The sequence below is a fragment of the Caloenas nicobarica genome, chromosome 7 (assembly GCF_036013445.1).
Source record: "Caloenas nicobarica isolate bCalNic1 chromosome 7, bCalNic1.hap1, whole genome shotgun sequence".
NCBI lineage: Eukaryota > Metazoa > Chordata > Aves > Columbiformes > Columbidae > Caloenas > Caloenas nicobarica.
The window spans coordinates 20673846-20699607 of NC_088251.1; the positions used below are offsets into that span (position 1 = coordinate 20673846).

At 38.8% G+C, this 25762-nt stretch overlaps 1 protein-coding gene across 5 annotated transcripts in view; it reads right to left on the reverse strand.

Moving 5' to 3' along the window:
• The window catches only part of PLCE1 (phospholipase C epsilon 1), a 161117-nt gene that overhangs the window by 9045 nt on the left and 126310 nt on the right, over positions 1–25762 (reverse strand). For all 5 annotated transcript variants that reach the window (XM_065639444.1, XM_065639446.1, XM_065639445.1 and 2 more), the window contains 17 exons: positions 22413–22535; positions 22192–22328; positions 21018–21256; positions 19957–20018; positions 19661–19826; positions 17769–17876; positions 17218–17334; positions 16978–17136; positions 15927–16050; positions 12172–12296; positions 11334–11451; positions 5967–6098; positions 4548–4838; positions 3593–3756; positions 2404–2665; positions 1697–1815; positions 441–569 (listed from right to left, as the gene is read on the reverse strand). In XM_065639444.1, coding sequence (XP_065495516.1) covers positions 441–569; positions 1697–1815; positions 2404–2665; positions 3593–3756; positions 4548–4838; positions 5967–6098; positions 11334–11451; positions 12172–12296; positions 15927–16050; positions 16978–17136; positions 17218–17334; positions 17769–17876; positions 19661–19826; positions 19957–20018; positions 21018–21256; positions 22192–22328; positions 22413–22535 — 2575 coding nt within the window. The remainder of the gene's footprint in view (positions 1–440; positions 570–1696; positions 1816–2403; positions 2666–3592; positions 3757–4547; positions 4839–5966; positions 6099–11333; positions 11452–12171; positions 12297–15926; positions 16051–16977; positions 17137–17217; positions 17335–17768; positions 17877–19660; positions 19827–19956; positions 20019–21017; positions 21257–22191; positions 22329–22412; positions 22536–25762) is intronic.

Sequence of the window (25762 nt, forward strand, 5' to 3'; positions counted from 1 at the left end):
GAATAACAATCCCTGTTGAGTTAACTGGTTTTTCTACTCATGAACTTCGCCCTCTCACTTTTACTCTGTATTCCTATGGTGCTCAAGTTCAAAGAATTGTGCAGAAATGTTTGTCCTTGTTGTAAGGACAGCCCACTGCCTCCATCAGTCAGAAAGACTGTTTTTCTCATCCGCATATGCCCAAATTCAAAAATAACTAATAGGAATATGTTCTAGGATTATAAACCCATTCTCTGAAGCCAAGATTGGGGAAATTTCACTGATGACAGTCTGTGTTTGCAATGAAATTAATTCCACAAAAACACATTTCTAAAGCACCTCCTGGCTGTGATGAATGAACTACAATGACCCTGCAATCTGGGAAATGCCAGGAGAACCATGTCCAGAGGGATGTTAGTGTGGATTCTTGCAATTAGTCTGCAATTCGGAGGGCAGCTTACCTGGCGGAGAAGCTGTGCAGCCATGGTCCCCTCACTTACATTAAAAACAGTGAAAGGCTCCAGGCCTGGAATTCCATGAATTGTCACTTTGTGAGTCACAGCAGCTTTCCTTTCCCCTGTGCTAAACAACTGTTCAGACAACATTCAACAGGTTACTGAACGTTTTTACACAGGCCTGTTATTTTTAGGTTGCTTAAAATAAACTGTACACCCAAGTCGTAAGGACCCCGACAGAGCAAAGCTATCCAGCTCATACATGCATCTTAGACTACAGGTCAAGGCATTAAAAACCGCAACAAACCAATCCCCCAAAAGACCCCACCCCACCTTGAAGCTGAAGAGAGGGAGTACATAAACTGCCACTGGACACAGGGCAGATCTCCATCGCTCACTGTCTGCATTTTAGCTGAGTTCCGACTACATGGATTCAGTGTGCAAATTACTGGATGAAAATCTATAGCTTCGTTTTACCCTCCAAACCATTTATGTTCTTCCTTTCTGCCCTAGTAATTCACCAAGGTAAGCGTTCGTCATGTATCCACAGGGGGATAACGTCTGCAACACATCCACTGTTCACACAGTAGCTCAGGAGGTTTTACCTTAACGTTTTAGGAATCAGCAAAATGATAATATACGAGCTTAAAGTTCCTAGAACACAAGTAACCCAGGTAACCTAACATTAAGGGCTATTAAAAAAATCACATGCATATATATGTCTTGTCATGTATATATTACAGACATGTATGTATACATATTTGTGCATCTAAGCATGTAGATGTGCACATGCACATATAAAAATACGTATTTATGCAAATACAGACTCCATCTTTTCCTGTAATACAATTTAATTTTACTCTCATTATTTCAAAGTTGTTGGCAATTTGCATATTTCGGGGGTTTTTGTCCCAAATGCAGTGCTTATGATTCATGCATAAAGGAATGCATGAGGCAGCTCTGAACCTTACAGCTCAACCATACTCCTTCCACACAGGGGTCCTCGTGCTATACCTCAATACAGCAAAAGCCAGACTTTGAAAAGATTTACACTCTGACAGTTTCAGAAGGTGGGACAACCTTACTTCCATCAAAACCCAAAAGAATTGGGCATCGAGGTACTTTCAAAAAACTTGCAGGTTTAGGGGGCTAATATCTTTGAACAGTCTGGTTCAGACCAGACCATAGTAGTCATTAAGACAAGAATACATGGCATTCACAAAAAAGAAAAAAATAGAAATAAAATTTAAAAAAAAAATTACCACAGATGCAGGCAGAGTGTTTCCAGAGGGACTTTCTTCCATTCTTCGGCTGTTTATGAACAGACTAGAAATTTCTAATGCTTCATTGTGCAGGTTATGGAGCTGGACATGTCTATAGCCTGAAGAGAAAAAAACCCTCTATAAGTACTTTGCCACATCCTAGCATACAAGTCTCATAAATGTAAAACTCAAATTTGCTATATTTATAGATACAATTTGCCACACCTATAGGATTTAAAGCACTATAATTACACTGCATGAACGGTGTCTGTACAACAGTGTAAGCCAAATGCTATGAAATCCTGACTGCCTCATATAGCTGCCAACTTTTGTTTTGCCATAATATTCAATATATTCATACATGAAATAGACAAATATTAGAATATGAATGAAACAAGGGCAAATTCTCCCTGGGAAAAGGCATGTCTACAGCCAGATCTCCTCATATGCTAAGATTGTTGTGTACAAGGTGCCCCAGTCTCTGCAACAGCACAAGATGTGACTTTTTACCAAGTCACTGGGGCATCCTCCAGCTCCCGGGGAGTCTATTTAATCAGCATTATACTGCCAGGGCAGAGCATGTTGTCTGATACTTGCTCCCTGTCTCTTCTAGAAAAATTCAACCAGCTGACTAAAAATATCCCTCCGGCAGGAATCAGTCCAGGAATCTGCTGGACCGTAGGGTATCCCTACAAACTATACTGTACCTCTTTTGAGAGCTTTTAGGGGAATGATTCTCTGAGCTGCCACAGCTGAACTGTTATTTTCAACAACCGCGAAGCGAAGAAAGACCAGATCTTCGAAGTGAACCCGGAAAAGGAACTGCTCATTCCACATGGGGTTGAGAGTGTTGCGGTGAATGGGCTTCGTTCGGAAATGGCAGCTGTCCAGGGGCATCCCCAGCACGTCGAGCTCAATGCACGGGCTGCCTGTGCTGTTGCTGGGGCAGACGTTCTGTCCAGACACGATCTGAAGCCGAGGAGTACACAGAGAAACCAATTAGTGGAGCAATTCTTTTATTGTCACGATTCTGAGCTAAAGGTTGTTTAGCACACCCCTAAGCACAGTTTGTTAACATGCCGATTTAATTACAATGCTCCCCTACTTTTGTAGCTGCCAGGGCAGTAATTTCAGAAGCAGAGCTGCTTCAACGCCCCCCATGCCGTTGCTACGGTATCTTTCCTCTGAAAAAATACACTACACATCATGAGCGTAACCATTCGAGGCATCTGAAAGTTAATCCAGGAAGAATGTACCAGTAATGTAGTCAAAAAGGATCAAATTTTCTTCTCCATTACTTGGGGGTGATGGCACTGACCTCTGGCTTGCTTTGGCACGCACAACACAAAAATTAGGTGTGTGGTTACCGCAGACAGGAGAATTTTGATTTTTATGAATCTCACTTTTTTGAAACATTTCCTGGAAGGAACTAGCTTCTTAGAATACATTTTTTGGGCCATAAATGCATGAATTATATATCCTATTATATAACTTAAAAAAAATATATTTTTTAATGTTCAGTACAGCTTTTCATAATGGCTTTTTGTGTAGCTTCTCAATTGTTCACAAACATGTGTAACATCCAGGCACATGTATAATTTTACACAGTTGTGTAGTCCCAGGGAAAGTGCTTTCAGTACTGGGTTTTGACAAATATTGTGAAGGAAACGGTAAAAGTAACTATGGATACAAACTAGCCAATAAAATAAAGACAATTATTTGCTCCTTCCCCCTCCAGTTTCTGTTAGTTATACTGACCTTCAGAAGTAAAAGCAACAATTAAAGGTTCAGTGTTTCCATACAGAAGCATGACTGTAATGATGGTTAAAGACTGTAGTTAAACATTAGCTGCTTCTATCTGTTTGGCTGTATTAAATTCCCTTTTAATGTACTTACTGTTAAAGAATATATAGCTGGCTCCTTATTATCAAGATCTCTTTCTAATGGACAAAACTGCTGGTACATTGAGCAATTTTTATCCCACAAAACAGGAGGTTTCAAAACATATCCACAGCCGCCATTAGCCTCAAACATTGCTGCATTAAGTTGCAGAGGAAGATCTGTGAAAGGAAGGCAGCCAAAACTGACAAAGAGCAACGGTACCATGGAAAAACTGTAACAGTGAAGGCAAAGACGTTTTAACTATCTTTTTTTAAACTTCATTTTAGTTGTGTACTATCACTCTTGGTTTTCAGAGATAGCTGTAATTCGTGTATCCAATCTATCCAATACTTAATTATACAAAACTATAAGAACAGTTCATTCTTTTCTATCCCTTTCTGTTGTCTTTATCCAACTGTAAGGCTTGTCTGCACCTGCTCTCGGAGCAGGTATTTGCCCTGAACTGCAGAATGAAAAGGCATTGACTCTGTACCTCTGTAGATGACCTAATAGATCCCCCATTGAAAAGGTGAAGAAACACAAGATACGATAGAAAATGACCCAAAAATGTTTTGATCAATATTAAACCAGCATCCAAGGTGGCACTTCTAAGTAAAAAATAGTTCGCTACCTTTTTGTACTTGAAATTATCAGAAAGGAATAACAGCTACTTGAACTAGGGAAAACAAACAAACAAACAAACTTCAGCAATAAAATCAAAATGGAAGGTGTTGGTGTCCCGGCTTCTGTGCTATCGGGAGATCTGCTGCATTGGCATAAAGCTCCTGAGCTCTGGGATCGCTACTCTCAAGGACCAGATTGTCGTGATATGAACCTGCTTGTGCTGGGGCTCATATAGGTACATTCGCTTGTGGTAGCAGGTAAAAGCAAACACCAAACACAAATTCACAGTTTAAGGACTTATTCCACATTCAAAAATGTACTAAAATGTGTGTTCGTGTAGTCATACCGTCTGTTTGGTAGTTAAGAGCCACGAGCTGTACGCCATGGAGCCAGAAGATGAGCGGATGGGGGTTTGAGGAGTCGATGCGGGTGGCAGCGGGGTAGGTCCTCAGGAGCTGGCAGGTGGTGTGCTGGATCAGCTTCTGCGAGTACCGCCTGCACAGCCGCTTGGCCGCGTTCTCGTTCAGCGAGGAGATGTGATAGCACTTGGGCGTCCTTATGATAGCACTGAGAGAAGCTGGAGAGTTGTAAGGAGAGCAAGGATCTTCCCCGGTCTGCCGCATCACATCGAAAGGACCTAGAAAATAAACAGTAAGCTCGAGACACAGCCACAGATCCAGAGACTCCAAAATTTCAATGTTTTCTAGTGAAAGATGTGTGCATACTTTGGTTATAGTACAAAAACGTGATCCTGGAAAATTATTATCAGTGTGTCACATTCTTTCTTAGACAGTAAGAACAATTCATGAGAGGATACATGATGTTTAAGTATTGAAATGACACCATGATTAGAAGTGCTAACAATCATTTTTATAAATAAATACTTAATTGGAATTTGCCAGAATAAAATAAAGGAATAAGAAAAGATTGAAACCTATCTGCCAAGTCTCTAAACAGGCAGTCTACAGAGGCTGTAAGAGTTAGGGAACAAAGCCAGCAAAATACTCACATCCTTTAGGATCAGGCACTAGACTTCCTCATTTTTAGGACACTGGCCTCTAGAAGGGAAATCTAACTGGTCTGCTGCAGCTGTGCCCTTGGGCTCAAAGAAATGCAATGTTCCTTGAGCCAGAAAATACATAGAAGAAGGGGTACAACTCTGTAACCTTCTGTTTATGGCATTCACCTGAAAGGCAGGGGATCTGGGTCTCATCTCTGCTCAAGGACCTTTTCTGAACTTTCTTTGTATTCTTTACATCTGTTCATATGCAGAAGTACAATTTCCAAGTTCATAACTGAATCACCTGCAGAGTCTAAATACCTCCAAGGTGGAACACGGGAGTTTGCACAGTTACACGTTTGTACTTGGCTGAATTTTAGGCAACTAAGTCCTATTTCAGACACTAAAAATACTTTTCTGGATCCAGCCCAACAGTTCTGCCTTCCATTTGTACTTTAAAATACTCATTCATACCTTTTAAAACACAAACTTTAAGATACATCATTTAAAATGTATGTTAGGCTCGAATCATTTACGAATTAGGGTCCTCATATGCCTGACCGAGTAATCCTATTTTAACATTCCACACTCTACACTTCAGTTACAATAGTGTTACCGTAATAGCTGCTGCGCTAACGAAAAACCATTCCGAAGTTCAACATCTTACACATTGTAAAGTATTTGATCTTTAACAACTTGGTCTGGTACATGTGCTGGATTACAGAGTCATTCCATGTGACTGGTGAAAGAAGATGCTAACTTTACCTTTTCCAGATGCTTTGGCAAGAGTAGCTGATTCCCCAGGGCTCAGCCTGCCAGGATTGTTGCCAAAAATGGACTTCCTGCTTTTTCTTTCTTTTCCTCTGCTAGAGCCAGATGAGTTTAGAGTTGACAAGCCTGTTCCCATAAATGTAAAATAGATGAGCCAAAAAACATGACCAAGAGGGCATGATATTTTCCATCATATTTTACATTATTTTTGAAGGCATGAGTACTCCTCTTATATAGTACACAGGGCAAGTAGTGTATTTTTCCCCATAATTTAATTTTAACATCTTTACATACATACATGCCTTTATATATGTATATTTTATGTATGTTTTTATATATAATGTATATAAAACCTGATATGTAGCAACACAATACACAGTTACCTCTTTGTGATATAACTTTTTCTCCATATTAGTTTTTGGCTTCAGGGAGGTAGTGTCTCTTTCTCAAATTACCAAATGGTCCTAGTTAATACTAAAAAACCATGCAGTAACAGTCCTAATGTATTCATCCTTAGAATAATTAAAAGAAAATAATTTCTACAGAAGCAATAAACCCCTACGGTAGTGAATATCATGGAATTCATCTACATGATTAAATAAACGCAAGAATACGATTTCAAGACATAAGGTAAAGGAAAAAGCCAAAATGCCGTTGGCTAAACAGTTTAACCTCAAGACGTTTTCAGAGTTATTTTCTTCTGTTTAGAATTTGTATTTCAATGATGCGAAATACAGTAGGTGTGCAAAATCCATCAAGCATTTAATGGCAAATACGTACTAGAAGTGGAGCTGGAAAGGTCTAGTATAGCTATTATTCAAACATAGGCATTCTAGCAAAATAATCATTAAAATCATGACCTAAATCACAGTGAAGTAAACAGATTTAATCCTCCTTAAGGTCAGTTTATTTCTGTTGACTTGGAGAGAGGACGTGGCAGGCCAAAATTAAACTGAGTCAAAACACACAACAATTATTCTGACACCAATAGCAGGGAAGGTGCATGATGCTCTCAGAGACCTAAGCTGTACTTGTGATATAAAATATAGCAAAGCAAGTACACTGTTACTTGCCTAACTGTGACTCACAGAATGACCCTCATGAACTCACATCAATTCGCACCTCCCTAAAGACAGTTCTGGATTTAATACTAATATTTCAGCTACAAATGTAAATCACAAAGAGGATACATTGGACTCTCTTCTACTGAAGTCTTTCCACAGCTGTAAATTTTCAGCTCTTAATCTTTACGGCATGTCTACGTGTACTTAGTAAAATTATGCTGGTAGTTTCAATGGAACTGCTTGGGTTAGTAAAATTTAGGATATATATAAATGTTTTCAGTGTTGGAGACGTACTGTCTCTTTGGGCCAAAGCATACACACAAACCACAGAAGATTGTACAAGCTGAGATCAAGGAATATGAACTGACTAGAAGAATGAGGAGTTATGCACTGTGTGCTTCCAGCACTGTTTAATCCCGGTTTTCAGTGGATCAAATAGATTTGGCAAGCAAGATCCAGGTTCCAAAATCCTGTTGTGGAGACAGTCACTGAGGAAACAGACTAACCTCATAAATCACCAGCGAGTGCAACACAAAACACCAGGGTTAACTGAACTCAGGGTGATGGCCATAGGGTAAGCTGCAGCTGGGAGTTTTCTTTCCATCTTTCCCATGGCCATGCTTTGCATGTGTCATGCCTCCTCCCAGAGGCAAGCTCCATTTTTCACCCCAATTTAAACTAGACTCCAAAATATAGCATCACCTATTCATAGGATCATGAATCCATAAAATAATGGAGGTTCATAGAATCATAGAATGTTAGGGATTGGAAGGCACCTCAAAAGATCATCTAGTCCAATCCCCCCGTCGGAGCAGGAACACCCAGATGAGGTTACACAGGAAGGCGTCCAGGCAGGTTTGAATATCTCCAGAGAAGGAGACTCCACAACTGCCCTGGGCAGCCTGTTCCAGTGTTCTGTCACCCTCACTGAGAAGAAGTTTCTTCTCACATTTAAGTGGAACCTCTTGTGTTCCAGCTTGAACCCATTACCCCTTGTCTTACTGTTGGTTGTCACCGAGAAGAGCCTGGCTCCATCCTCGTGACACCCACTCTTTATATATTTCTAAACATTAATGAGGTCACCCCTCAGTCTCCTCTTCTCCAAGCTAAAGAGACCCATCTCCCTCAGCCTTTCCTCATAAGGGAGATGCTCCACTCCCTTAATCATCTTTGTGGCCCTGCGCTGGACTCTCTCCAGCAGTTCCCTGTCCTTCTTGAACTGAGGGGCCCAGAACTGGACACAATATTCCAGATGTGGTCTCACCAGGGCAGAGTAGAGGGGAAGGAGAACCTCTCTTGACCTACTAACCACCCCCCTTCTAATACACCCCAGGATGCCATTGGCCTTCTTGGCCACAAGGGCACAGTGCTGGCTCGTGGTCATCCTGCTGTCCACCAGGACCTCCAGGTCCCTTTCCCCTACACTGCTCTCTAATAGGTCATTCCCCAACCTGTACTGGAACCTGGGGTTGTTCCTGCCCAGATGCAAGACTCTACACTTGCCCTTATTATATTTCATGAAATTTTTCCCCGCCCAACTCTCCAGCCTGTCCAGGTCTCGCTGGGTGGCAGCACAGCCTTCTGGTGTGTCAGCCACTCCTCCCAGTTTGGTGTCATCAGCAAACTTGCTGATAGTACACTCAATTCCCTCATCCAAGTCATTGATGAATATATTGAATAATACTGGTCCTAGTACTGTCAGGTTGGGTAGGATCTGGAAGTCATCTGGTCCAACTCTCTGATCAAACCATGACCAGCTTAGATCCCACCGTGATGCACAGAGATCCTATCGTACAACCGTTAACAACAGAGTAAATGTTTTCTATTTACCTACAATCCCTATGCTATGTCCTTTGAGTTACAGAATTTAGTGCCCATCTCTCATGTTACATACAACTACACTGCTTTACTGCTTTTAGATTTTTAATCCAGAGGATGGCAAACTTCCCTGCCCTTCTTATCCTAACCATGCTAAATTAACAGGTTAAACTGTAATTGTCACCTTCTCACCATGTGTTTCAGACCAACAGCCATTAGTCTCCATGTTTGCAGATCTTGAAAAACAATTTAAGGTACTTTTGTATGTAGGGTTCCCTTTTTTATGCTCACTTTGATTTATTGAAAAGTGACACCATAGGGGCAGATAGTCTGATACAATGGAGATGGTGACTGAATTTCATGCTGGTGAGTTCAGGTAACTTCATGCTGGTGAGTTCAGGTAACTCCCTGCTCTCCACACTTGAATGTGCAGATCCTGTATTTATGTACTCAACTTTCTTTACTCTTTGTGTAAGGATCCTCAGCACTAAGGCAATGAGCCATATGCCAGTGGGTTATAGCAGTGCTGTGCTCAAGTATGCTTCACTGCTCTCAACCTGGGTGACCCAGAAGAACAGATCTTCACCGTCTTAGATAACAGTATGATGATATCCAACGGACTGAAATTGAAGTTAAGCAAGGGCTGTAAGGGTCAAAAACCAGTGAAACAACAAAAGCTGCGGAGGGTTCCTTGTTACCAGAGATTTTATAAACAAGAAATGTTATTTTCTGCACATGATAAATTCTGCTTTGATCAGGGGGCACTTCGAGAAGTCTGTGTTATGCAGTAGGCTAGGATAAGTGAACAGAATGGTCCTTGTCTTTTTTTATAGTCACAAACCAGTGATTAACATTCAGAGACACAGGCAATGGTAAACACAGAATAGACCTACATGAAGACAGGAGAAATAAAATATTTACACCATTGAGCAGCCACTGACATGAATTCCACCTTCCCTATTTCCAAAACTCTTGCATTTTCTGAGTTAGTTAGGAACCTGGTCAACAGAGCTACATAGTCATGGATCTACCAGCCTTGTTCTCATTATTAATGGACAATACTGGGGTACAGCAGTGCACCATGTCCGTGCCCTCCACCTGAGCAGAGGAATCCAATCAGCAGCATGGTGGCCATGGAAGTCTTCATATCTTACAGAGAAGGCGGTATTTGTCTCAAAGGAGACAAAGTTAGTTAGAAAACTGATTTCTACAGCTTCAGGTGTTCACCTGTGAATGGAACTATTTCTCATAATTGTTTTATTCATGTCCCCTTTACAGCAAGAGGAAGAAATTTGATAAGCAAAGCAGGTTATTTCTTTTATAACTGAAAATACATTAAAAACCTGAAATATTTTAAAGTCTTCATAGAACATCAGAACTTCTTTATGTGTCAAAGTGCTCAGAACAAGATAAACCTATCTCTGTTTAATCTTTAATACAATTCTTTAAAAGAAAATATTTTATTTGAAAGATACCTCACTGCAGATTTCATTAAAAAGAGTATCAGATTTGAATTTTTAGAAGTTATTATTTTTACAAGTGACACCTACAATTCTTAAAGTTATAGAAGATTAGAAAAGAATGCTTCTCCATTTTTCAGCATGTTTATCTTCCCTATTTGACACTATTTTATGTTTGGTTAGCTTCTCTAATCTGATTATAGTTCTATTTGTATAAGATTATAATTTGGCAGAATTGCTAACTTTTCGACAGAGAACCATTCAATAAAAAAGCAGATTTTTCATTCAAAACATTAAACACATCAATAAACAATAAATTCTCAATTTAAAAGTATTTATGTACACAGTATAAGTCAAAACATACTCAACCCCTCATGTTTCAGGACTGAACAAGTAACTATCAGTGATCTCCTCTTCAGTCACTCCCTCTCCTTTTCCTCTGCAAACATTATTCTTCCTACTGTACCAAAGATGACCATCCTATTTCCTTAACCCCTTCCGCAAAGGGTGTGTGTGAGTGTGCAAACAGCTGTCCTCATCCACCCCAGGAACAGCTGCTTTACCCCCCACCCACTTAGGAAAGAACAGAAGATGCAGCTGTAGGCAAAGGTGAAACATGGTAAACTGAGGTCACTTAAAGAAACGTGACGAGCTCTTCCTGAAAAGATTTAAGAACATTTTCCTTCTTAATTCAGTAGGTCCTTACATGGAACTCGGAGCTCTTAAGATAAAGCTTTCTGTCATCTGTCATTTGGCAACGAAGCAGTTGTCTGAGTTGTGAAGACTGGCAGATTTCACTTTTGTAAACATTTAAATATGACAAACAATATGTCTTTGCATAATTTATGAATACTACCTCTCAGCCAGGAGCTACTATGATGTAGACTGCCAAATCATCAAGAAAAAAGCTCCTTGGCTACTTCAATTTGAAAATGCTTGTACTAACTAAGTCAAAACATAAACATAACATCTCCAAGAATTAGAAAGCTTAAAGCCATAAAACAAGGCAGCGTACTTACCAGGGAACTTCACAGCTTGACAGTAAATGACAAGATCTGATAGCTCTGGGGCTATCTGTCTACTTTCCTTCTTATTCTGTGGAAGATAGAACTCTTCACCAAGCTCCATGTCATAAACCTAAGTGACAATTCCAAGAACATATAATAATAAAATTATTGAATGTGAAAGTACTCTTGTATATCTTACTTATGTCCTTAAAATCCTTTAAATCATTCTTCCTGTAAGGTTTGCTGCCTTCATCTCACACATCTCTGTGTGCAGGTTTACGCATTAACACCTGTTACTGATACTGTGGTAGTGTGCAAAGGCCTCAATCAGAGTCACTTCTACAAACATTTAGACAAAAAAAATCCGTGTTCAGAAGAACTACAGTTTACTAAGCAGCAACACACTAGTTCAGTTGTCAGATGATTTAACAGAAGGTAATGTGGCTATCTGACACCATAGTGCTGTATGTTAAAGTTTTTTAGGTACACGAAGATTCTGAAGATTCAGATGAAATCTTCAGTTCCATTGATGTTAATGAAAATTAGATATCTAAACAAACTTCTGGATCTAGGTTCAATTAAGTCTTTCATTGAGAGCAACGACAGCTAAAATTTTCAGCCAAACAGCCTGTATATACAATAACCTCTGAGGACTTTTCTTGAACAGTATGTTGAGTGTTTGTTCTACTTAATCTACTTTCTCTGGTGTGTTTCCATTCTTTCTACTATTTGTCTTCATTCAAGCACATTTCCCATCTGATGTCTCAGTTACCTAAACTGCTCAAATCCTTTTGAAGCTGGTTACATATCAAAGTGTGGCTGAGAAGAAAGGGGGAAAAAGCAGAACTACCTTTCCTTTAATGTTGTAAGTAGCACAATCAGCCTTCTTTATTCGTTTGGCAGTCTCTTCATTATATTCAAACTGCAGTTTATCACTTGATAATTTATTCTCGGGTCGGTCTTCAAGAATGTTATCTAAAAATTAATGGGATTTTAATAAGCATAAAGCCAAACAATTTAAACTGAAAATTTAATTTGAATTAACAATATTTGTGGAAAATGCTGTGAATCTTTTCTGAACAACCAGATGCCAAAATAATGCATTTACTGGCCAAAGCGTTCTCTTTTAGCAGTAACTTTCTACTTTAAAAATCTAACGCTCGGCTTTGGTTAATGTGCTGCACTTCTTTTAAAGCCCATCCTTTTGTGCTCAGAAGATGCTTAAAACAAAATCATCTAATGAATTAAGCTTGCCATCTGAAAACAGCTGATATTCCTGAACAACAAAGAATTGCTCAAGTCCAAACACAATTAACCACATCAAACGTGAACACATCTTTGTACAGCGAGTTTTGGCTTTAGTCCTTACATTCACCATGAAGAAATATTTTTTTACATCTACAGAAATTCCTCTTCAAAACTACATATTTATCAGAGAATAATACACTTACTAGTGTGGCCTTTCTGGACCAAAATATTGTAAGTGTCACAAAAGGAATGGTTTTATATCATTCCTGATGCTTTGATCATATTCTTTTTATGCATAACCAGTGTCACGCATGCAGCCTTCTAACAGTTCCTGATCAGTTAGCAATGCCATATAAAAACATCGGATTGAATTTTTAATATGAAGTAGAAACCATATATTCACACCATCACATTTAACAGGCTGGAGATGCAGTGTTGATTTCATGCAGTTAAAATGCTCAACCAAATGGCCTTTACCTTCCAGGCTGTTAGGAGCAGGAGAAGCATTAAGGACATCAGCTACAGGGAAACGGAGTCAGAGAGGGAATAAGAGTAAAGGAAATTAAGATTTACAGCCAGAGAAATGAAAATTAAGTGTCAGTTGTAAAACGATTAGCCTTAAGCAAACCTAATGTATCAGTAAGGAAAATAAAACTGAAAATCTTTTAGAGAGTTTACAGACCATTATTTAGATTAGTTTTGCCAAAATATTAACTTAATTAAAGGTCCCAAAAAATAATCACTGTAATAAAGCAGTAAACCATGCTGCAGATTCCTTCATATATTGGAAGGTGTGAATGTTTCTTGCTAGCTTCAGGTTTCTCAAACCTCCTCTTACCTAGAATATTGCTCAAACATCACTTAACTGCGGTTAGCTTGCAACATTTTCCTGGCAAGTCTATTGACAAAGTTTTTCACAGCAATTTACATTTACACTATCTCCACCCTGTCCCACACAAGGAGTATTCTCAAGCAGCCAGTTCGGCCAGCTATCTAGCTAAATGCAACTGAAGGCAGCACTGGCACTCAACTCGAAAAATCTTCCTATTAGCATAAACAATACCGCTATCCCACAAGCAGTATCAGGTCCTGAACTGCATTAATTAATTTTGTGACTATTTTTTAAATCATTAAACACAGAAGCAAGTGATGTAAATAAGAGACCAACTGGAAAGAAGTCCTGTGCTGCAGGGCATGCTCAAGCCTTACATCTTCTCTGAACCTGGTACCTAGAACTTAAACCAGTACCCGTTAGATTTAAAGGTTCAGTGTGCAAAGTACTTTACTGTTTACCTAAGAGAACATGCCCAGCTGCATCAGAGCAATGGTCCATCTAGCTCAGCATTCTCTTTCTGACAGTGGCAACAGGAGATGCTGTTTAAAGACCGTGTCCAGCCATTGATCATGCTCTGCTTCCCTAGAACCACCCCAACATCCACAATTGCTGAATATTAGGGATGTTGGACTGTACATTTCTACATATAACATTTGCTTATAAACCTGTCCATGAATTTGTCCAATCCTTTTTTTTTTTTTTTTTCAATCTGCTGATACCATTTGCTTCTGCAATTCCAATTGGTGCCAAATTCCAGAAATTTACTACCAGCTCCAGAAAGAAATACTTCACCTCTTTTGGACTATCTTCCACTTGTTTTATTGAGCGCCTCCTAAACCTAATGAGTAACAGTTCTGTACTCCCTTTATCCACCACTTCACGATTTAGCAAACCTGCTTCAAATTCACCCCTCAGTCCTGTTCTCTACCAGCTGGAAAATTCCAGCCTTTTCAGACTTGTGTAAAGCTGCTGCCATATTCCCTTTACTTTTTTCGTTGTCCTTCTCTCTAACTTCCTTAAGTCCACCATATCCTTCTCAAGATCTGGAGGCAAGACCTTGACGCAGAACTCAAGTTGTGGCACATTAAGGTTATATATAGAAGAAAAAAGATGCTTTGTTTTCAATACTGTTCCTGATGATCGTCATCTTTTGGCTGTCACTGCACACCAAGCTGAGGATTTCAGAGAACTTTCAATGATTCCATGATCTCCCAAATCAATACTGCCATTGTTGTGCTTAGATTCATATAAGCAAGGTTTATTTCCCTAAATATATTACCTTATGTTTATTTACATTGAAGCACATCTGTAACTTGTTTGTTCCCTTGGTCAGTTTTGTGACCCATTTATGGAGTTTAAGAATGGTGGAGCATTTAGCTACTCAAAGAGCTTGGTATCACTTGTAACATCACTGCTGTCTCATTGGAAAAACACACTGTGATCTATTTTGATATAGTCTCTAAAAACTACCAATTAAAAATAACTAGTAACCCATTTAGAAGCATCCAGCTTGTTCAGTCCATGCATTGGGGTTTTGACAGATGTCCTTTGACAAAACTTGAGAGGACTAAATGTTTCTGACTCCAGCTGTTTATCAGAATCTACCAGCCCTGCAGCAAGAGAAGCAAAAGATGCATGACCTCAGCTCAGCTGTGTCAGTGTGGCACATTCTGTCCATCTCTGTAGTTGAAACAAATGCGTCTGACTGAACCGGAGAGCTAAGGAAGCAGTGGAAGTTACTAACTGCAGTACTTTTTATCACCTCTGGCATGCCAATCATTATATCCAATCTATAAATTGCTCCAAAAGGTGGACTTATGCTAAACTGCCAGTTCCTGAAGACTGGGATAGCTGAAGCATAGACAGCACCTGAACTTACAAGGCAAGTTGGTCAGGTACGCCGTGCTCTTTTTTCACTGAGCAGCTAAAGCTTTAATAAAGTCTTCTGCATTGAACAAGCCAGGGATTCAGTAGCTTCTCTACCTTTATGCATGAAATGAACAGCTGATGCTGAAAGTGTAACTAAAATAAGTACTTCAGCGGTCTCTGGGATTAGACAGTAACTAAAAAGGACCTTGGAGAATATGCATTTTAGGTCAATTTAATGGCAGTCACACAGATGAAAGGGCTAAGCCTGTTGTGAACCTTGAGCTTTCAGGTGTCTAAACTCCTTATGAAAGACAATATAGGTGAATGTAGATGGAGTACACTATGAACATAACCATTTTTGCATAACAAATAATATAAAATATAGTTTATAAAGACTAAAATTTAGCATACACTGCACAGTTAAAACCTCTAATGGCTGCAGCTAAAGTCACACTCAAGTCCTCTACAGAGTCAAATTATTTTCACAGTATTATAGACTACTGCACTAAAGTGCCACCAAGGACATTCAGTACATCTTCCTCACAAGGTAAGATAAACTTACCTACATCATTCCTGAACTAGAATATTTACATGCCTTATTGCTACTGTTCTAAAACCAGCACTGTAATAAATAAATAAATATATATAGTTACCATCAGACAGAGATTCATAGTCATAGTCATATTCATCCTCTTCATCTTCATCCTCTTCATTGGTAGGTGTGGGGTTGCTAGCACCATTGCTAGCCTGTGCTTGCATGTGCGCCAGCTGGTGAGCCTACAGCAACAGAACCACTTATTACATTACTGGTATTTTTAAAAAACAAAAGTTTTCATCACTGTTTGCATCTTATGTGAAAGCGATGAATCTATATAATGAGAAATAAGTAGGATTACTAAGATCAAACTAAAATACCATTTTAAGGATTTGAATATAAAGAAAACTTGTATTGGTAGAAAAATACCCAATAAGGTATGAAACCTAATTAATTATGGGAAAACATCCACTTTGCACATTTTTCAGAGCAAGACCACCTTTTCCCGGTCTGAGATATGCTGTTTTGGAAACATATTAAAACTTTTTTAAAAGATGGAGAATGTCCATACACTGGTACAATCAGTGTGATTTACTTATTCTGACAGAATAATTCAATTCTAATTCAATTGTATTTACATTTTGGATAAAAGCAATTAGTTTTCAATCTAATTGCTGACTAACCACAGACATTGTTAAATTGAGGCTACCAGAGATGCATCCTTAATTTCTAGAAACCAAAAAAATTCTCATATAGGTATAAGCACTACTCGAATAGCAGAGTTCCTCCAAAAAGGGTATAAGAAAGTATTTGCCTGGCTTGAATATGAAAAAAGAAACAAGCCGAATTCTACCAAAAATATGACATACTGTATATTATACATACACACATACTCAATTCATGTAACTATTTCTTAACAAACATGAACAGCAAATAGCCTCAGAATGAAACTTCATTTATGTTTATCATATAGGGCATGTGGTGCCAATCACAATATTATGAAGCATTATAAAACTAAAATACACAAATTTTGTTATTCTGTATCTCTGTACGTATGCTTTACTGCATGTCTTGTCTACTTACTTGGAAGTGTTACAATCCACTTCAAACACAAACTTTTCCTAACAAAAGTTAGAAAGTCACTGCTTGCTACTAAGGAAGGACTTTACCTTTTGTTTCAATATATCCACTGGTGTTTGATGTGCTTTCAGCTTCTTGTTTTTAAGCAGGATTTTTCTTTTCAGTTGCCCAGGTGAAGGAAGCATGGGATCATCAGAAAAGTCACTCTCAAATAAAAACTTTGTTACCAGCTTATCTCCAAATACATTCTGAAATATAGAGAACATGTGATATATTATGGAAAATCCCAAGGCGTGTGCTTAGAATAATCACCACAATTTATGGTCTACCTTGAAAATTTCAGCCATCTTGCGCTGCTGAGGCAATGAGCAGTGATTTTCTATTGATATGATAATTGGCATGTCGGAGGCGATAAATGCATTGCGGTCAATAGCTTCAACTACTTCCTGTGAGAAAGAAAGCTCATTGAAAGAACACGTGATTATTTTGCAACATTCAGTTAACTTACTGTTAGCTGAAAGAGGAGAAAGGCAGGCATCTGTTTTCCCCTTTAAGAAGAAGGAATCCACAATTTGCTTTCAAAACAAGCTCCTACAGATCAACCTAGCATATTGTTACAACAGAACTGGTAATGGCTACTTATGTTAGTTGTGTTGACAGTGAAAGACAGAAAATTACAGTACATATGCTACAAAAACTAATTTGAAAAGTATAATGTTTACAACAGAGGAGTTCGTGTCTGATGTAGTCCATAGTTCATATTCTATTAGGACTTAGCCCATTTGTACTTTTCTAGTAGGTGATTTTTTTTTCCTTCATTACAGAAAAAGTTAATGATTTTATTCTCATTTTTTGTTTCTATGTGCAATTACCAGCATACCTTAAAAGAGATCTTAGTAGTAAGAGTGTGCCCGTGATAAATGATAGGCATCCCATCATCACCATCCCAGCAGTCCAATTCTACACTTCTGCAGCCTTGTAAAAGAACCTACAATGCAATTGAACAGTGTAAGCACGTATAAACCACAGTCTCATGCCGTCAAGGCAGAAGACAGACATTGCAGAGCTAAATGAAACCCAGTGATGAAGCAAAAGAGCAATCTCTGTGGAGTAAATACAGCCCACAGAAGCTACAGCCCCCAGCTAACTGCATTCCCTAGGTTGAGAAGGAGTGGGAAAATTAAGAAAGCATTTATGTTCACAGGAGAAGTACCATAAAGCTTTGAAATCCATGATATCTCACAGGACACAAGGAATCTGTTTGCAGAAAGTGGTTCTTCAATGTATAGCTGAATGTTCTGAGGGAAACATTTCTTTATTTCTACCTGCAAAAACAGCTATAAAGCAACATGGCAGTTTATTCCTGGTTGCTACCACAACAGCTTATAGGCGTGGCATCTGCAGTTTGTTTGCTGATTCTTTTTGTTGTTGTTTTTAGGTTTTTAAATAGAAGAAGGTCCGAAAAGAATGTCTTATGAACAGCTTCCATGAGGATAGTTAGAACTGAAATGTGGCAGGCCATCTTATTTAATGATATTAAGAAAATTTACAGCCATCCATCCATTTTTTATTTATTTTAGAAAGCCCTACTTGCTAGAAAACCACTGAAGAAAGCCAAGAGGAATGATGGAGGGAAAGATAACCCATCTGTTGGCAGTCCAGCTTATTATTGCTATCAGTATTTAGTATGCTTATCATTCAAAGAGTTATCTGTATTATGATTAAGTATTTTACTGAAAACAGAGATCTTGACAATCAAAATCACTTCCAGCAAAAACATTCATGAACAAATTAAAAATTACTTCTATTCAAAATCCGAATAATTAGATTTCAGGTGGTTGTGTCCGTAGCTGGCATATCACCACTTCTGTGAGAGCCAGACACACTGACCCAGGACAAAGTGCCCGTTCTCTTCTGGTGACAACTGCTTGAGGGAGAGGAAGAATTTCTTCTGCATCATGCAAATTTTGGAGTCAGCTGAGCTCTGTCTCACTTCCCATCTATTACCAACACAGGACTCACATAGCCCTGTGCAGTGCTGCTACTGGAACCTCCTTTGCAATTGTGCTATTCAATGCAATCACGTTATTTGGACTTTCCTAACACAGCCTTGCCCATCTTGCAACTCCAGGCAAAGCAGCACATGGGATGCCAGATGAGTCCTTCTCAATGATGAACCGTTAACATTTAGAGTAATGAAAACACTACTCACAGGAAGTTTGATGCTTTCTCTAGCATTTGGTAAATACACAGACACAAAAATACATATATATATATATACACACAAACAAACTCAGAACCAAAAGCCCTAGGGAGAAACCGTGCTTTTCCTATTGACCACGAATGAGGCACAAAGTCTAAAAAATGGTAGAATGTTCCTAGAAGTAATGTTTTTAGAAGTTATAGTTCCATTTGCAATTTGTCTTTGCAGTGCAATGCACAGTATTTGAGTAGCATTTTGGACATCTGAATGAACTAAAATATTAGATCAGTCTTTCCTGTGGGAAAGTCTAATTTTAGTAGGTTGGGTCAGACCGACTGGTGTCTAAATGCTATGAATCTCAAACTAAACCCATTTTTTTGCCTTAGAAAAGGCATTTGAGCACAACTGTGCTTACAGGCAGCTTTCCCACACATCTTGTTTTCCAACGTTTTGCAAGCAGGGGTTTAGGACATCTAGATTTTCAAAGCAAAAAGGTCATGTTTCTTTGACTTGCCAGTTAAAGGAACAAGTTCATGTTGAAAACTACACAACGATCCAATCCTGCATACCTGGCTGTAGAGCTCTACCGAGGACTCTCCTTTAAGCTGGTGGCCAGTAAGGTAAGTATTGTGTGAAGATTCTATGTAGTAATATGACAGTGGAAACTGCAAGTCCTCAGCATTCTCTTGTGACTCATCGTTTTTGGAGGCAAAGTTGTCTTTATCCATCAAAAATCTAGAAGTGAGAAGATGTGAGGAAATTTTATGCTGTGCTGAGTGTTTTGTGATTGTCATACAGACATCAATACGTTGGTGTCATCTTCATATATATACATACACATATAAATTAACACATAAATAATTACCTTGCAAATCCTTCAAAAGAGAGCAGCCCCTGCTGGCACATATTCACACTAGGTTCAAATTTCTATAAAGAGGAAGAAATTTAAGATATATATAACAACAATTCTTAGAAATACAGATTTTTCATATTGTCATAATGTAGTCTGGTCATTGGACTACAGGTAGTATGTAAACCCAAGTCTTTTTGTGGATAAAGTAAGTAGGTGCCTGCAGTATGCTCATGCTTGTTTTACAAATCATTAAATAAGCATACTGAACTCATAAATGTAAATCACAGAATCATACAGGTTGAAAAGTACATTGGGACGTCATCTAATCCAACCTCCTGTTCAAAGCAGAGTCAGCACTTAAGCTGAAATTTAAAAGGGTCTATAATAAGGCATTCTTCTCCAATCTGTTGTGCTTAAACACAACACACTACCATCTTGAATTAAAGAGACTTGTGGTATGCTAACTTCGTGTTTCTTTGGAATTTCTGTCTTTTAAGCTTTGCAGTTTTATGTTACATGCTGGTAGTTGAAATATACAGTTTTTAGTCTTTGTTACTTGCTAAGTGGGGGCTTAATTTTGGAATACATTAATTATGCATATTTGGAGGAATTCAAAGTTTTCTACATATTTTCAAATCACTTCAGCCATTGTACATAAGGGAATAAAATATCCATAAAATAAAAATATGTGGATATGGTGGGGTTTTTTAAGTTCCAAGTTAGGGTTAAGCTCTATCAAAGGTGGTCACAGACAGGGAGAAAACAATGCACTGTCATAAACACATTTCCCAAGTGGTGACATCCTCTGAATAAAGCATACATAGCAAATAAAACTGTTTATTTGCATTTTTTTTATTTTATGGACATATTAATGGACATCTGCACAATTTTATAGTTCAGAATAAAGACAGTATTAACTTTTTAATTCAAGTAAACTGTAGTGACAACATCAGTGTGAAAGGAGATATCCACACACACATGCTGTTCTGGCTACAAGGCACACAATGCAAGTGGAGAAAACAGAAGTTACGAGACTTCAAGTAAAGAATTTGCAAGATGTTTGTATTACAGACCTGGATAATACTGAGGATTTCATCATAGGTGCAGTGTTCTCCTTGGCAATTCACTAGGAAGTCGTTCAGCTGCTGGATTCCCACTCCAAATATTCCTAGCGATGTGCTTTCAACTCCAGTACCATTGGTTACGATGCTGGCAGCAGCAATAGCATCAGATATTTGCCTCTGGTTGTCCGATAGTTGCTGCCTGCTCTTAATGAACAAACCAAGGTCTGAAACATTCCTAGTCAACAAATCTTAAAAGAAAAAAAAAAAATGAAATATAAACACAAGCTATATGTCTATTATATATACTGTATAGAATATAATGTCATATATAATACATATTAGCATCTGAGTATTTTAGCACTGACATAGTAAATTAGAAGAAAAACATCTTGTTTCTATTCACTAATAGAAGAAAGAGCATTAAGGGTGTGTGAAAACAGTGGGAGCGGACTGGAAGTGTTCAATTACTATAAACAAATCCTGGAACCTTTAATATGGATTCATCCCCTCTCAGACACTGTCACCCAAGACTCTCCTGCTTCCTCTCACCACTACATCCAGCCTCAGAGCCTCTCCTTCGCTGTGTACGGCCCCATACCCTTCCTGTGCAATCACCATCTATCTTCTTGCAGCCCCATATGCCAACTGTACTGTACCCTCCCCACAGGCTGCTTGGCAGAAAGACTGTTTTCTTTAAATGCGGACAAACCTCCAGACTTAGATTAAGATACGTGGGGAATGTAAAGGAGGACAGAGGTTTCTTTCCCCCTTGTCCCACATAAAGCGGATCTACTACGAAACCAAATGAGACACAGGGCACAGCCTCCTCATTTCTCCTCCCTACATTTGCTCGGTGTTTTAGCCCTTCCAGAGCTCCTGCAACCAGACAGATATCCCTGTGTAGGGCCCAGAGGCTCAGCAATGAGTTTTATGCCTCTACTATACCAGTTACAAATCTATATGGCTAATATAAAGCAGGAATACTTTTCCACTCCTTCATTTCTGAACTGAGAACCTGTCTTACATCCTGCTAAGCAGGTATTAGAGTGGATGTATGGCAGCAATCCTTTACTTAAACTTATAATTGATAGCTCGTTATGAGACTGACTGAGACGCTTTTTCTGAAGGCAAATAACTGAAGCTGTTCAGCAGTCTAGCAGCTGCAGTTTCCTCTTCAACAAACCTAAATCAGGCTGGAATCCACTGCTATTTTCATCAATCTTCAAATTAGTGTAAAGTGGAGCAGGCTCTGAACTGGATCTATTGCAAGGCACAGCATAGATATCAAATAGGTCTTTCAGATCCTTGCGGCTACGGACACTGCAAAAAGAGTTGAAAAGTTCATTTTTTCTCTTTTATAAACTTGGATGAATGAGATCAGTACAGAATAAAAATATATTTTACCTGAAAGATTTGAAGAGCTCTACAAACTCCACAAAAGTCATGTTACTATCGGACACCATGAAGTTTTGAAACCCTTTCATTCCTCCTTTAACGCGGCCATGCCAGCTGCTGCTGCTCCATGTGCTAAATCAGAAAGACACTGCTATAGTTTGGTTCTGTTAAATTTTCACTTATTGAAATACTATGCATTACTGCATTAACACTTTATTTGTGCTCTCCTTAATGAATTTTTTACCAGTATCTGGAAGAAGCAAATAAAGCAGTATCTTACAAGATGCATAATGATAGTTTGTACCTTCTCCTTTTATATCAACTCATGACAACTGCGGACTTTGCCAGAATTAATAATGTATATGCATGGGATTTAAAACTCTCCCGTGTGCAAAAGGGCCTGATGGAAATAGCACAAATGACAGCATTCTTATTTTCCCTTTAAAGAAAACAATGCCAGTATTCCTGTAGTGCAGGCTGTTTATGAGGTTTCTTGAAGATTTGCTAGGGGAAAAAATAAAAAGGATATAGAATTCCTGAAAGCTCTGTGCTGTCAAAATAAAATAGTAATATTCTGACTGGATACACATGAAAAACAAATATTTTCCTTATGCACCTGGGTTTTTTTTATATCTAGGATCATTAAAGGAGCAGATTTTAAGAAGGATAGCCCTTCCCCTTTCCTGGCACTCAACCCTCATTGTTTCTCAGCCCATGGGTTTCCTGAATACTTCCCAAGAACAGTCATGATTATCATGATATACCTCAAAGTCAGGTCAAGCTATAGTCCTCTTCTTCTTTTAGGCTTGGACAGTAGCCTCTGGAGGCCATTTCTTTCTAGAAACAAGGTTCTAATGATTTCCTCCTTTCAGCTTTGTGGGCTGAAGGAAAGCAGACTGGAATTTCTTGAGAGCAAAAGCAGAAAATGATCACACAAACAACTAGCTGTTTGGTGCTAATTATTTTAGTTGACTTCGTAACACCAAGCCCAGCCAATTTCATTATAACTGCAATTGCTAACCTAGAGTTGTGCAGCTGAACAAAGTTTTTGAAGCAGAACCAGTACATTTCCAAATGCCACATCCCAAACTCTTTAGGCTACTACAGGATTTACACTAGTAAGTGTAGTTAGGCCAAGACATGAACTATTTCTTGAGTAGTTTGAACAAGTGAATTTCATGTACTGATTTGCAATGATGACGGCAGGATGGGCGTAAACACCTATGAACACACATTGCAGGAATGGGATCCACCAGCATCCTGAAAATGGAGGTATCTAAGCAGCCAGCACAAATATCACGAGTTTTCTAGTTCAAACCAAAACTAACTCCAGAAGTTACAGTATTTGTTTCAAAATATCACACTAGGTGACCACATGTCAGACTTCATTGCTCTGTAATCAAATCTACAAATCCATTAATCTATGAGTTCTGTCAGGTTCAGTACAAATAGTTCCAATAGCTGTGATGGAAAACCAGGACCAGCTTGTTTTCCTGTTCACTTGCTACAAGCAGATGACTTTTTACATAAATATGCTAGATCAGTTTCCTCGGTTCACTCCTGGCCTGGGATGGATGCATGCAATTGAAACCAGAATGTGATTTAAAAGTATTAAAAATACCATCTACTGCAGCTGATAATGTTCCATTTGTTTGACATCACTATGGCAAGTACTGATATGCTGCATATAACTTTTTGGCTAAAATCATTCCTAACATTTTTATCAGACAAGAAAAATAAACTGTGATGAGGAAATTCTCTTGAATCCAGGAATCTAGAATCTAGAACTGTAGAGTACTGAATGGAAGACCAGCAGCAGACAATAATGTTCACCATTTCACCAGATCCGATCACTAAACAGTATCTTCCACAATCATCCCACGGGTAATAAATACAAGTTGTTTTAAAAAAAGCCAAAGAAACACCAAAAAACCCCCCAAGAAAACCTTACTACCACCAACAACCAAACTGTAATTAGCAGCTGTCTCGATTATACCTGTATACATCTAACGAGAGGGGCACTTTACTCTCCCTTTGCAAATCAGCCCCCATTTCCAGTTTTCCATAACCTGCTGTTTCCCAGTGGTGTTACCACACTTTCTCCTGCTTCCTCCACCTTACAGGCAGCACTAGATTTCCAAAGAACCTGGGAATTTGCTGGATGCACACCTGCTTTGAAAGAATGACAGAAGACAACTGCAGGCTACCTGTGTTTAGAAACTATCTGGACATCTGGATTGTACAAGGATTCATTCTCAATGTAAACTATTTGTAAGGAGGTCAGGAATATCAAGGTTCTGAGTTATAAATGTAAAAATACTGTTCTTCATTCCCTACCTGTAAGAATTGTTATTATTTAAAACGTACAACAAAGATGGCCAGGTCCTCCTCTTTTTAAATTGCTATCATCACATTCAGATTTTTTTTTTTCATTTTAAGAAATTTTCTTTCATTTAGCACTTCTCACTTCCTGGAGACATTGATCTATGTGACTGGTCAGGGAAAGTTAATGCACATATATGGCAAGAGAAAGAGAAAAGGGACTAGAAATCTCTCTTGTTCTCCTCCTCCTAGCTGCTACACTGCAGCTAACAATCATTTGTTACCAGCTCAGCTTTCTGTGCTGCAAAAAGGCTTCTGCAGAGCCCAGTGGTAACCTCTGCTCGCTGCTCTCCTAAGCTCTGTGTTCTGTGAAGGACCATGCACTTACCTAATGTGGACGACCAGCTCGCGTCCAACATTGTCTCCAACTATTAAGCCTTGATAGTGTTTGAGTCTAAATCCAGATGCTAATCTGAATTAATAAACTCTGTTGGCTCTAATCTGTGCAGAGTATGCATACGAGCACTCCCAGTGGATCCTGTATTTCCTAGCTATTTCATTATCTAGGTCATTCCAACTTTGCTACTTTGGAAAATGGATACTTCATTTATTTTTAATTGATGATGCCACTGACAAAACTGGTTGAGTATAACTTAAGTATATAACTTGATTTTTACGAGACTGCAAAACTAACAACAACAAAGCAAAAGGAAACAAAAGATGTCTGTGTTCAGCCTGTGTGGGTTTCCAAACTTACTTTGCTTGTGTATCACTACTGTTAAGGGTAGCAGCTTCCAAGAAGAATATTGCACTGCTCGCTGTCTGTACGTACCATAGTTTGTGGATCTCTGCCCAGTTTGCTCCTCTGTCAGTTACATCTGCACTGCTAAAGGCATCCATCCTGCCACTTTTTCTGAGGGGGGCAGAAAAGCTCGAGTTCACATTGCTCTGCACTGCCCAGCAATTGGCTAAGGTCTTGTTTGGTCTCCTACGGTGCTTGCCTGTCTCTAAGACATGATTTTCATTTCTGGTGTGTG